We start from the raw sequence: 13,148 nt of genomic DNA, 5'->3' as shown, positions 1-13,148 counted from the left end.
GGAAAAAAAATAACATGATGAATCCTGAGGATGCGCTATGTAAGTTTCGTAACTAAGCTTTGAAGGGACACTTAACCAGACTGAAAATACATGACAAATGCTGGCTGGTAATCCTAATGATACTGTCTGTAAATGTTGAAGCCGAGATTTAAAGGGACACTTAACCAGACTCAAAATACATGATAAATGCTGGCTGGTAAGTTTACAGTTTATGTTTGTTAACAATTATGCTAGACTGAAAGAACATGAGGGATACGGTCTGTTCAGCTCATAGTCTGCTTATTGCTCCAACTAGATTGGTTTGTTTTTCACACAGCTTAGTCCAGAAATAGTTTGAAGGTGTTTATAATAGTGTTCATATTTAACATAAGAGTTCACTAGACCTGTTTCAATTGACCTGTGACTTAAGACAGGAGGTGTAGTTTTGAGCTGGAGTTTTTTCAGAGGGTTAGGGGATTTATTTAACTTTTTATGTTTTTGTCGCACCTTGCTCAGAGCAAACTGTTCACTTTGATACAGATTTGTCAGCAAAATCTGGTAGGGTGTTCGAGACACGTATGTGTTTCAATTTTGAAGATGGCTGAGCTTTCAATCCTTTCAGTTAACATCAGGGGGCTAAACGGGCTGATCAAACGAGCTAAGTTCCTGGATTATTTAAAAAGGAAAAACATAGATGTGGCACTTATACAAGAGTCACACTTACGTAAAAGAGATGTAAATCGTCTACAAAATAAATACTTTAAGGTTGCTGCCTCATCTGGTGACGACACCAAAACCAAGGGCTCCATCATGTGAAATCCGCATTTACCGTAGACAAAAGCAGTAAGGACTCTTCAGGCAGGATATCTTATATATGTACCACGATAAGGAGTAGGAAAATAGCCTTTGTCTCAGTATATGCACCGGCTACATATGATGAAAGTTTCTTCCCACGCCTAACCAATGAATATGAATATTCACTAATTATAGGGGGCAGACATGAATGCAGTACTAGATTTAAACCAGGATAGATCAGGGGTCAATCACACGAAAGCCTAAATGTTTAAAGCAGTTGTGGAATCCCACCACCTTACAGACATATGGAGGATGCACAATCCTACTAGCAAGGATTACACCTTTTTTTCCACTCGTCACCTCACCCATTCCTGCATTGATTATATTTTGTGCTCCAGTGAGCTTAAAGTGATGGTTCGGAGTAATTTCACCCTAGGGTCCTTTGCACCATGACCTCGAGCCAAACAACCCCCCAGAAGCTTTTTTCACCTGGGTCGAACATTGGGAGAGTTAGCGTTATCAGCTGAATAGCTTAGTGCAGCACAAAAATATTTATTGATTTAACTTTTTTTTAAAGTAAGTGCTGTAGTATAACTAGCAGGAGACAAGTTATAATTGAGGTAAGTTTGGAGACACTACCTTATTTAATCATTAAATTAATAAATATTTTTGTTGTATCTCTTTTCGGTGTTGTAATTTGTAGACGGCCCTAAGCACTCGGTAGTAGCAGCAGCAGAGACGAGAAGCCCACAGGCAAGTGTTATTTACATAAACTTCTGGTGTACTTACAAACTTCCCAATCCATCGTTTTATGAGTGCATAATCTATTTGTACTAGTGTAGAAGTTTGGTATCATTTCGGGCATTATTAGTGGGGTCATTTACGAGATACAAACGTGGATCCATTAGCGCCTGCACTAAGCTATTCAGCTGATCACGCTAACTCTCCCAATGTTAGACTCAGCTGAAAAAAGCTTCTGGCGGGGTGTTTGGCTCGAGGTCATGGTGCAAAGGACCCTAGGGTGAAATTACTCCGAACCATCACTTTAAGGCAATGTTCCACACGACAGCAATAGAACCAGCAATTCTGTCTGATCACAATGCACTGATAACCACATTCCATTGTGATAGGTTAGGAGAAAGATCTAGGAGATGGCAATTTCACAATTCCCTTCTCCAAAACACAGCTTCTGATACAGAGTTGCCGGCACCGCTACGGTCCAGGATTGCAGTCGTTAAAACGAACATAGTTCCTTGTGTGAATTTCTTAAGTATTTTTAAGTATTCCCTTACCCCCGCCAATACATTTCTGGAAGAAACTTGATACCGTAATTCGGCAGTATATTTGGAATAATAAACAACCTAGGCTAAAATACTCTACCCTGCAACGTACCACAAACACGGGAGGCCTGGCCCTCCCTAACCTTAAAGTATATCACAGAGCCTTTCAGCTACAGGGCCTCAGAGTGTGGATGAACCCCTCATCTACAGTCCCATGGAGAGAAATAGAGCAAAACCTCACTGGAAGTCTGAGACTGCAAGACGTTGCCTTTACAGGTTTGTGTCCAAAAAAGTGTATTAATTGACTAACTTTAAACAGGTTGAGGAGCAACTACAATACACCAATAAGTGGCATTTGAACACCCCAATTTGGCATAACATGCACATAATGTCTGGTAACATTTTGTTTGTAACCAGTGGAGTGACGGAGGTATTTATACTCTAGACCAGCTATTCAATGAGGAAGGTATGTTAAGTTCTGAAAACCTGAGAGCTAGCTTTGAGGTCCCTAGGACATCCTTCTTCCTTTATCTTCGCTTAAGATCAGCCCTAAAATATTATGGAGTACCATGGGGGAACAGTCTTGAGATGCACCCAATCATTAAATGGCTTGTTGATTCTCCTGTGAGAGGATTAGTGTCCAGGATTTATGCTAAATTAATACAAGCATCCGTAGGAGAACTCCCAATAGTGAAGAAATGGGAGCGAGAGCTGAGCCTGGATTGGAACGTAATTAACTGGGAGACAGTTTGGGACAACATTTCCAACTGTTCCAAGAACCCAAATCACCAGCAGATCCACTTCAACATAATATGCCACAGGACATATTGGACTCCTCAGAAGAGAGCTCTCTACAGCAAGGATCAACAAAGCCAAGTCATTGACTATAGACCTATGGAAAAATGCAGCAGCGCAGGTATTGGTCCTGGTGACCTCAGCACTACAAGAATTAGAGGAAAGCGACTAGGCAAGGTGTGATTCCTGATTTCAGTTTTTTGTTTATTTGTTTGTTTTCTTTCCTCAAGACCGCAGAGGGTGGGGGGTGGGAGAGGGGTTGTTGTTCTTGTTCAATTGTGTCTGTATGTTCTGTATGTTTAAAAATATAAAAAAACAATAAAAAATGTATCATACAAAAATTAAATAACCATGTACATGTAAACAGGGCCTCTGACACTTTCCTTGAATATCTGCCCAGATTCCTTTTTTTTAATTTATTTATTTTTTGAGATATAAAAATGTAGCGGACTCAGGACACACCACAAAATCACCACGACACCACAGCTCTCTTTGGATCTTTGTTTTACTGAGTGAGTCTGTAATGACACAACATGTGACAGGGACTGCATCAGTTCCACACACCCTTTTCTCAGACTACTGTCTCTCTCAGTTTCCAAAACAGACTGAGCATAACAAAACATTTACACAGTCTAAAGATAACTAAACATTTACACAGTAAAACAAATGCAAAATAAAGTAAACATGCACTGCCTTATGTGTATATAGATCACAGGTAAACACAGAAACCTAATATGTGCACACACACACACACACACACACACACCCACACACACACACACTGTAGGCTGTGGCTAAGTCCCCGTGGGGTACTTTCCATAAAATCATCTTTCAATGCAAATCAAACCAGCTATTAGGCTAACATGCCAATCTCTAGGTATGGTGAAGGGTATGTGATGATGGGGGGCTATTTTAATTCCAAAGGCCAAGAGAACTTTATCAGGATGCATAGAATGCATAGAATTAAAGGTTAAAATTTTGTTAAAGTTGGTGGTTCGATCCCTGGCCCTGCAGTTCCATGCCAAAGTGTCCTTGGGCAAGACACTGAACCCCAAGTTCAGTGTCTTGTGTAAATGTGTAAATGTGTGTGAATGTTTATCTGATGAGCAGATGGCACCTTGTACGGCAGGCTCGGCCACAGTGTATGAATGTGTGTGAATGGTGAATGGTTCCTGTACTATGTTCAATTCAATTTTATTTATAGTATCAAATCATAACACGAGTTATCTCGAGACACTTTACAGATAGAGTAGGTCGAGACCACACTCTATAATTTACAAAGCCCCAAAAAAAAAAAAACTCCCTCTTGGGAAGAAACCTGGGACAGACCCAGGCTCTTGGTAGGCGGTGTCTGACGGTGCCGGTTGGGGATGCGATGAACAGTGGCGATAATAGTCACATTAATAATGGAACAGTGACTTCAAATGGTAGTCGTAGTAGTTCATGTCATATCAGGGCGCTGCAGGGCGTTACAGGATGTAACGTGGCCCAGCAGAGCATGGATGGACCTAGCAGGAAGCTGCAGGGTTTAGCAGGACGCAGGATGACATTGCAGGGAACCGCAGAGCTCAGCAGGGAGTGCAGCAGGACCACGGCGACAGTTGCAACCAGGATCTTGGTGCCAACGTTCTCCAAAGAAATACGCTGGGGGAAAAAACATAAGGACTCCGGGGAGTAAACTCCCCAGAAGCTAGGATTAATAACAAGCATTTCTGGAACGGGATGCACACAAATGGTAATAGAAAGGGAGAGTAGAGTGCAGCTCAGTGTGTCAAAGGAAGGAAGTCCCCCGGCAGTCTAGAACTATAAAAGCGTAACTAAGAGAGACAGATCATAAGGCATTAAAGCGCTTTGAGTAGTCGTTAAGACTAGAAAAGCGCTATATAAAAACAGTCCATTTACATTACATTTACAGTATCTCACAAAAGTGAGTACACCCCTCGATTTTAGTAAATATTTCATTATATCTTTTAATGGGACAACACTGATGAAATGACACTTTGCTACAAATGTAAAGTATTAAGTGTACAGCTTGTATAACAGTGTAAATGTGCTGTCCCCTCAAAATAACTCTACACACAGCCATTAATGTCTAAACCGCTGGCAACAAAAGTAAGTACACCGCTATGTTAAATTCCCATAGAGGCAGGCAGATGTTTATTTTTAAAGGCCAGTTATTTCATGGATCCAGGATACTATGCATCCTGATAAAGTTCTCTTGGCCTTTGGAATTAAAATAGCCCCCCATCATCACATACCCTTCACCATACCTAGAGATTGGCATGGTTTTATGTCGGTTAGCCTAATAGCTGGTTTGATTTGCATTGAAAGATGATTTTATACCCCACGGGGAGCTTGGGAAGTTCAGTGTTACCCCTTTTCCACCAAGGCAGAGCTGGTGCTGGTTTGGAGCCAGAGCCTAGTTTCAAATCGGTTCTTTGTTTTTCGACCACCAAGCCACCAGCTCCGAACCAGTAAAAGTGTTTTTTCAGTAGCACCAAATCATTGCTGGGAAAGATGAGATGTATACAGTGACGTAAGACCTGGCTCTGTGCTACTGCTCTGTGGCTACTGTAATTAATAATGTGGCACTATTCAACTACCTCTTTGTCTTGTGACAGTTACGTTTGCCTTTACCTTGACCCACAGCAGCGTTTTGTGTGGAATTTACACTGGATTGTAAAAGATTTTCAACATAATCTTAAAAATATTGCTAGGGTTTGTGGTTTTTGAAGTTAATGCCCATTTCAAAGTTGTTTTTCTGAAGTAACTATAGGAACATGCAGTATAGTCATACAAGAAGACATTGGTAATTTGATAGAATTTGTAATTGATTAAGAGAGTCTAGTTTGGCTTTTATCAACATACATGTTTTCTTAAATGTTACCATACTTGAATGTTGACAACGAAGGATCAGGGAAATGTAGTTTGTACCTTTGTGTCTTTATGTACTTGTCAATTGTAATCACCATAAAAACACTTCACCAAAATCATTTTAGATTAATTTATAGGCTACATTTAATTTTTATTTTTAAATACGTAGTCAAGTGTGTAGTAGGTAATCGAAAATGCACTAGGTGCTGTTTAATCTGTGTAGGGTTATTGTAAATTGATAACAAAAGTATGATCACAAATTGCAAAGGAAAAATAAACAACTTACTCAATGTAGCCTAATGATTAACTCAAATGTACCTGAAATTTACTGCACTGACATGTTTTAAGTATGAAAACTAAAAACCATACAAGGACATGCAATGTCAATATCTAATTCTACATAAAATATATAAATTATATGCCTAATACATACTTCTAAAGCGGTAACTGTTAGGTTTGAATGGTGAACAGAACCCAAATGCAGACAGAACGCAGAGCCAGGAGTGTGAATTAACAGGGTTTATTTAAAGTACTCAAGTATTGAGTCCAGGTTTCCGAGGGGGAAAAAAGCACGTCCAGGTGTCCAGGATGGAGAACAGGTCCGGTGGTTTCTGGGAAGGAGCGGGTCCGTCCGAGGAAGATAGTAGGCCGCCTAGTGGTGGGGTCCAGTGGTGGTTGTCTGGTCCAGTGGACGGCAGGAGCGAAGCGGTAGCAGGAGTCAGGTTCCGAGGCACAAGAGAAAGGATAAGGACAGGCAAATACACAAATGACTCAACAGATATTCAATCAGTCATAATTTATTTAAATATAATCAATCAGTGAATATTCCAGCCTTGAAAGGAGCCCTTGATCACCAATCACGAAGCGGAAAAAATAGGGAAAAAACCCGATTCAGTGATTGTGAGATCGATGTGCTCCTAACAAAGAACATCGAAACAAAATCCTGTTTGGAAGCCTTAACCCTTGTGTGGTGTTACACAGCCTTAATACTTAACAGATTTAGCTCAATTACCAATGATATATACATCATTTATGGTTCATATTTGCCATTTACCCCTGTGAGATCACATTTATGATCATATGATCATTTTCGTTTTTTGTGAGAAAAAAAGGAAATTCAATTATTATAATCAAAACAGGTGAAAGTGCTTGAAATGTAACAATTTGGTAACTTTGTGTGGGAATAGCAGGTGCAGAAAGACAACATTCCCACACACAGACACCTACAATCAGACACGACCACATAAAGACGCACAGACACACACACACACTCACAGATACACATCAAACAAACAACGCATTTCACGGGGAGAGGCAGGGGAGAGCAGCGGAGGAAAAGCTCATTTCCCCCGCTGCTCGGTGTGGGAGGATCCCCTGCCTCTCCCCGTTGCTGGCAGCCCCTCGCCTGGCGCCGCGACCAGCTCTCGGTCGGTTTAGCAAGAACGGGATTGTTGGGTTCAGGAAAACAAAAACTGGGTTAGGTTCGGAAAACGGGCATACCATCGGAGTTCACCAAAACGCAGTATACAAAACCTTGGGAGCATTACGCACGATCACACGTGTGGTCAAAAGGTTGCGGAAAACTGGGAACATTTTTACGCATGGAAATTCTTTATAAATCCAGACTATTGCGAGGACAAATTTCACCCTGCTTCACGCAACTTTTTCTTGCGTACCAGGTTTTATAAATGAGGCCCCTGGTATGTGAAGCAGAGGTGGTAGATGAGAGGCAGCTGGAACCCAGACTCCTGCACACCAGATCCCACTCCTAATAGAGACAGACAGAGAGTGGGAGAGAGGAGAGACAGAGAAGCTACCTAGGAGCAGCAGGCCTAACAGTAGACACATCTATTACAGTTCTCACATTTTGCTTGTGGTTGCACTTCTGGTGGACCAGTTCTAGCTATTGAAGAACCTTTTCATGTGAAATTACAAAAAAATACTTTCACATGTGAAAGGTGGTGACTGCTAGAGTAGATCCATCATTTTATTCCAGTTTCATATTTATAAAATTGTTTTAATCCACACAACTACTTAATGTTACTACTATCACTTATCAAACTACAGCAGAAATTAAGTCAAACACAATACATTGAACTTCTAAATACCAATGACTAATTAAAAGTGCTAAAAGTTGGTCTGTCCTTTCAGCAAAAATGATTTTCTGGCATCATTATAATCAGAACACATTTGAGACCTCCGAGTCGACGCGCTCCCCCTCGGCTTTGTCCGAGAGTGAGGGTGACGATGATGCTGTGTGGGTGCCACCGTGGCGGGGATGATAGGGTATGTGCCTGTCCTTTGGGCGCCTCCAGGTAACGTTGCCCAACTCTCGGGCGGGGTATATATATTTCAGTACATTACGGTGGCCCTGAAGTGCAAATCACAACATCAAATAGGAAAACACTTCAACAAATCATAAAGCACAATGGCAAATAGGAAAACAAAACGGCAAATCATAAAACACAACGGCAAATCATAAAACACAACGGCAAATCTGTCTTTTAACAGACAGTCTGTCTGTTACATTTTCAAAACAGTTAACACAGGCAGAAACAGTGGCACTCATGGTCAAAATGACACATTTTGTTTGCAAAAGGCTCTAACCGTGCCAAAACTTTTAAAATATGTAACAAAAGCTAATTTTGCCTTCCATCCACACAACTTGCAAACAAGTGTATGAGCTCTTACAATCAACCATTACACAGTGGATGACAAAATACATAATACAGCACTCAGTGCGAATCAGTGCACCATTGCTTGTCATTGTAGCCTATTACTGTACGGAGCTTTCATGCCAGTGCCATTTGTTGTCAAATTTGCCTTCTTGCTAAGAATTGGATCCAGAATCAGAAATGCTTTGATGCAAATTTTATTGATTCCATTGATTCTTATTTTCAAACTGTGGCTGAAAACTGAAATACTGTAAATATTACACAAAATACATGTAAACCAAACCAAAATAAAATCTATTAGAGTATAAGAAATTAAGAAAATAAAAATAAAATCGATTACATTAAAGTATAAACATCTATTATTGTATAAGTATAAGAAATAGGCACTATTGATACTCAGTCTCTTGTGTCTTGAGGATGGGGCCTTGCTAATTGAAGATTTGTGTGAAGGAGTGTCAAACAGGTGCTTCAGTGATTTCATACTGATGTAGGTAGTTTCTAATATTTGGGAACAGATGGTTTCTATTTGGTTACCATAAATAAAACAATGGAGTTTGGACTGCTTGAATGACATCCGTTAACTGTTCTGCAAAAGTCGTCCCCTTCTGGAATTCAGATAGAATGCAGGTTTAAGGCACTTTTGCATTTGCAGCACTTCGCCGAACCGGATGCTCTGTCCACTAATATACAGTCTATGTTTCCAAAACAGACTGAGGGAGATAAGCTATGCACATGTACCACAATACACAGGTGATTCGCCGATCACAATTATCAACATACAGTATCTAAACGAAAATAAATGTACATGAAACATTGCTGCTTTCTTTTGGGCTGAAAACAATTCAACAACAGTGACAAGGCTAATCTGACACATTCACTGCATTTTAAATGACATTATGAGAAGGGAGTAGTGACAAGTTTTACTCTAACTGCCAGCTCTTTGCTAGTCATGTGTATTGTAACCCATGAGTCATGTCAGCAATGCCATTGCCTAACAGAATAGATATTACACCTGAGTGTACAGTTACAGTCAGGGTGTCAGTATGTCAAGTAATCATCTGATAAAAGCCAAGCTACATCGTGATCTAAAATATTGTCAGATTACATTTTCCTCCTCTGTTTCCAGTTAAGGAACTTTGATTGATTTGTTTCCTGAAGTTGTTCAGAAGAGGTATCATATACAAAAAAGAGAATAAAAATTCAACAGTAACCAAACTTTGATTTAAAAGTAAAGGGCAACTATTATATAGCATTTTCAGGATTATACTTGCATTTTTTGTTTGTACTAGAACATGTTTACATGCTTTAATGTTCAAAAAACACTTTATTTTTCTCATACCGCCCATGGCTGCTGCACCTGTATTCACCCTTTGTATGAGATACTCTGTAGGAGCGCTTGTCTCTTTAAGCCCTCCTCCCGAAAAAGCCCAGTCTGCTCTGATTGGCCAGCACGCTTCCTGGAATCTCCGCTGCACCTCAGTTTTGGTTCACCAGTTTAAGATGGAGCTTCTGCAACAACATATATAGCAGTAAAGTGACTGGAATTTGGGGAGAAATTACCAGCATTGGTCGCCAAGATTACAGCTATGCCGTGTTAACATGTAGCTACTTAATAGTTAGCAGTATGCTAACATTATATTGTAGTGAAATGAAGCAGCACCTTCTAGCATCAGAAATCGCAGATAAAGGCTGCTGAATCAAACACTACCCAATCAGACATGTTTCAGATGACTATTGTCCCAGTGTCCATCGGATAGGGGATATGGGTCCCACCCAGTGTGCCGTACACTTGTGGCACAGGGTGAATAGTCTAGTTGAGATGCACTATAGCCTGTGCCTTAGCCACATTGGGTAAATTGATAAATAGGTTCAACAGCTTGAATCAGACCTGCACATCGCATACACCAAATGTCTCTGCCACAACCCTGTATTCTGCACAGGTGGTGTTTCATATTTTCTTGAATTTTTGAGAAAAGAGAGGCTCGGGTCCAATGAAGATTTAACAAAAAGATTTAATAAACAAAATGACATGACAGAACAGGATTTTAGGCTGAAAAGATGCTTCTCTCTTGTGGATTCACATTAAACAGTCTCAAACCTTTCTCAGTGTCACAAATACTGTATATTCCTTTGAAGTTGTGGGCGGTTCCTTGGATGAAAACCCTCTCTATTGGTCCGTCTTCGCCCATAAGAAGACGCTATCTCCAAATCCATGCGTCTTGAGGCCACTTCCGGTCACACGATCATACCATGTGGGTGTTAATTCTTTTCAAGCTACAGGAATAAACATTCTTTTGTTTTAATCTAGTCTGCACGCCAGCAGGGGTTGGCTCCAAGACTGATAGACAAAAGGCTTCTTCCTGCCGTTGTGACAAAGAGCTTCCTCCTGTATGCTAAGTGACAGACATGATCTAATTAACACAATAACTGCCGAGTACATTGTGAATACATCAAAACATCAGCATTGTTTTAACTTTTTTTAAACTCAACAGTGGCCAACTTGTACATGCTACCTCTCTCCATTTAGCCAAAGAACTTAGCTTTTAAACTCTTTGATTTAGCAAGACGGTTTGCGATCTGCAACCATGCGTAACGTGAACTTGTGACGAAACTACGCTTTGCGTAGTCTAGTTTATTCTCGTTGATGGAAACGCTTCAAATTCATATTTTCTTTCTTTTTTTGCGACATTTTAAAAGTTGACTTAAAATTCGCTTGACAATTAGATGGAAACATGACGCTACAAACAAGGAAACCATAGTTTCAACTTTATTATTTTAGAACAGGTGGACCTTTTTTGCTGTCCCATCAACAAATATTTCACAGTCACAGATCATTTCAAATTGGGTTGGGTTTCCTGTGAAGGGTGCTGGCTGTTTGTCCGTTGAGATATACTGCCAAGATGTTCTGTACACAGCTAAAACTCGTCAGACCAAAGTGTACAGTAAATATGCATTTGCAGTTTGGCAGCTTTTTAGTAGAAAAGTTTACCCAAGTGCAAACTGGAATTACAAAGACGTTTCTATAGTTCTATGCAGACAAATTAAATAAATAAGTTACTAAAACCACGAGGACGTTTTTGCAAATGCCACATGAACAGTTGGAGCTTCAGCTTAAGTACATCTCAGGTACAAACACTGTGCAAAAGATACTTCAAACTTTTTTAAATTAATTAAAAAATTACGATTAATTAATGAAAATTAATGAATTAAAATTCCATGAAAACAATTTATAAATAGCTTGACACTCGACAGTTCTCCACTCCTCTGCCTTCATTGTATCAAACTGGGAACTCGATACTCCTTTCAGGCTCTCAGCATCACGGATAGTGTGAGGACACTCAGCAGGAGCAGCACGGCTGGCAGGGGAAGAGACAAAAGAGTGTTTATCACAAATGTTGGGTAATTAAAGCTCTTCCTCCTCTTCCTCCTGTTTATTCTTTAATTACGTGGCAGATCAGTGCAGTGACCAAATTCAGTTTCTCTCTTCGGTAGCCATGCAGATTTGCCGACGTTTTGAGATAGTCGTCTGTGATTTATACCTCCACCGTTATGGATGAATGGTTTGTGGTGCATTGAAAAATGACACTAATGAAGCTCAACAGCTTCATATCTTTCCACAGTGTCCCTGAATAACCCTCCAAACACGTTTTCATTGAAACTATTTCTTCAGTAGAAATTAGTTAGAATGAAAACTGTTCCCAGTGAGGTCTTTAGGTTATCAAGAGTAACAAGATACAGTGTTTCTGGGTGGACATGTTGCTTTCTAAATGTTTGAACGGACCCTTTAGTTAGTTTAGTTTTAACCACTGTAAGACACTGAGAAATGGAGGCAAGTGGAGGCTTCAAGGAGGCAATTTAAGTGCTATGAGACATACCGAGCGTTTTTCAGCGGACTCACTGTGCGTTGACTTTGATTTGTAACTGTGCTAATGTCTTGCTGCTTCCGGTCGCTCTGCATGGCTTCTTGAGAAAGTTTATTTGTTGCTCTGGCTATCTGTACGGTGTCTTTTTGATTTCTCTCTGTACATGTATCCTGTACTAATGTCTTGCTGTTTCCTGTTTTATGTGTCTGCAAACAGCTTGCCAAAGGACTACAGTTGAAAATTAGCTGGCTGGCTAACACTGGCACATTTACAGAAATGTTAATTAATGTGCATTGTCCTTTGTAAATAAAATAAATGAAATGAAATGAAAGACTCTGTTACACGCTTTGTCCATTTTCCCACAATTAGTACCAAATTATATAGTTTTTACCAGGAATATTATTTTGTATTTTGTTATGAAGTTGCTGTAGTTGTGGATTGCCCTCAAACGTGTTAAATTATCAAATCTGTAACAGTGTTTACCGTGAGGCTGGACAGCTCCAATGCTGTTGGCCATTGTTGTGTTGGTCACTGTTGTGTTGGTCACTGGTGGTGCTGTGGTGGGGACGTTGCTGGCTGGGTTGGTGAGGTTCAGAAGGCCGCTGTTCAGGGAGATGTCGAAGGGGCTGGGACCATCTGAACGATTACATGAGGGGGACAGAGCAGTGGGAGGTAAGACACAATAAAATAAACATTTACAGTTGAAATATGTTAATCAGTGCCAGTTTGAAAGAGGAAGCAGCAAATCCTCCCATATCTCTGGAGTTGCTAAGCTTATTTGTTATTTTTGCTAACAGGGTGAAAACAATAATTGCCGTGACATTTATACCAGTAATCTGGTGTCACATATGTGTTTTGGCATGGAAAGACAGAATATTTTTTTTTAA

The 13,148-nt window shown here is 40.2% G+C and overlaps 1 protein-coding gene across 2 annotated transcripts in view; it reads right to left on the bottom strand.

Moving 5' to 3' along the window:
* LOC120568455 (putative ferric-chelate reductase 1) overlaps positions 1 to 13,148 on the bottom strand; it is a 53,809-nt gene that overhangs the window by 19,153 nt on the left and 21,508 nt on the right. Inside the window, exons 6-7 of one of the 2 annotated variants that reach the window (XM_039816012.1) lie at positions 12,745 to 12,897; positions 11,144 to 11,754 (exon numbers count right to left, since the gene is read on the bottom strand). The exons of the other annotated variant lie outside the window; for it this stretch is intronic. Coding sequence (XP_039671946.1) covers positions 11,702 to 11,754; positions 12,745 to 12,897 — 206 coding nt within the window. The 3' untranslated portion in view covers positions 11,144 to 11,701. Of the gene's footprint in view, positions 1 to 11,143; positions 11,755 to 12,744; positions 12,898 to 13,148 lie in introns of those variants that run through there. 2 annotated transcript variants of the gene reach the window in all.

Source organism: Perca fluviatilis, chromosome 11 (genome assembly GCF_010015445.1).
Source record: "Perca fluviatilis chromosome 11, GENO_Pfluv_1.0, whole genome shotgun sequence".
Classification (NCBI taxonomy): domain Eukaryota; kingdom Metazoa; phylum Chordata; class Actinopteri; order Perciformes; family Percidae; genus Perca; species Perca fluviatilis.
Note: the sequence above shows the minus strand (reverse complement) of the source record. Positions and strands in the feature narration are given on the sequence as shown.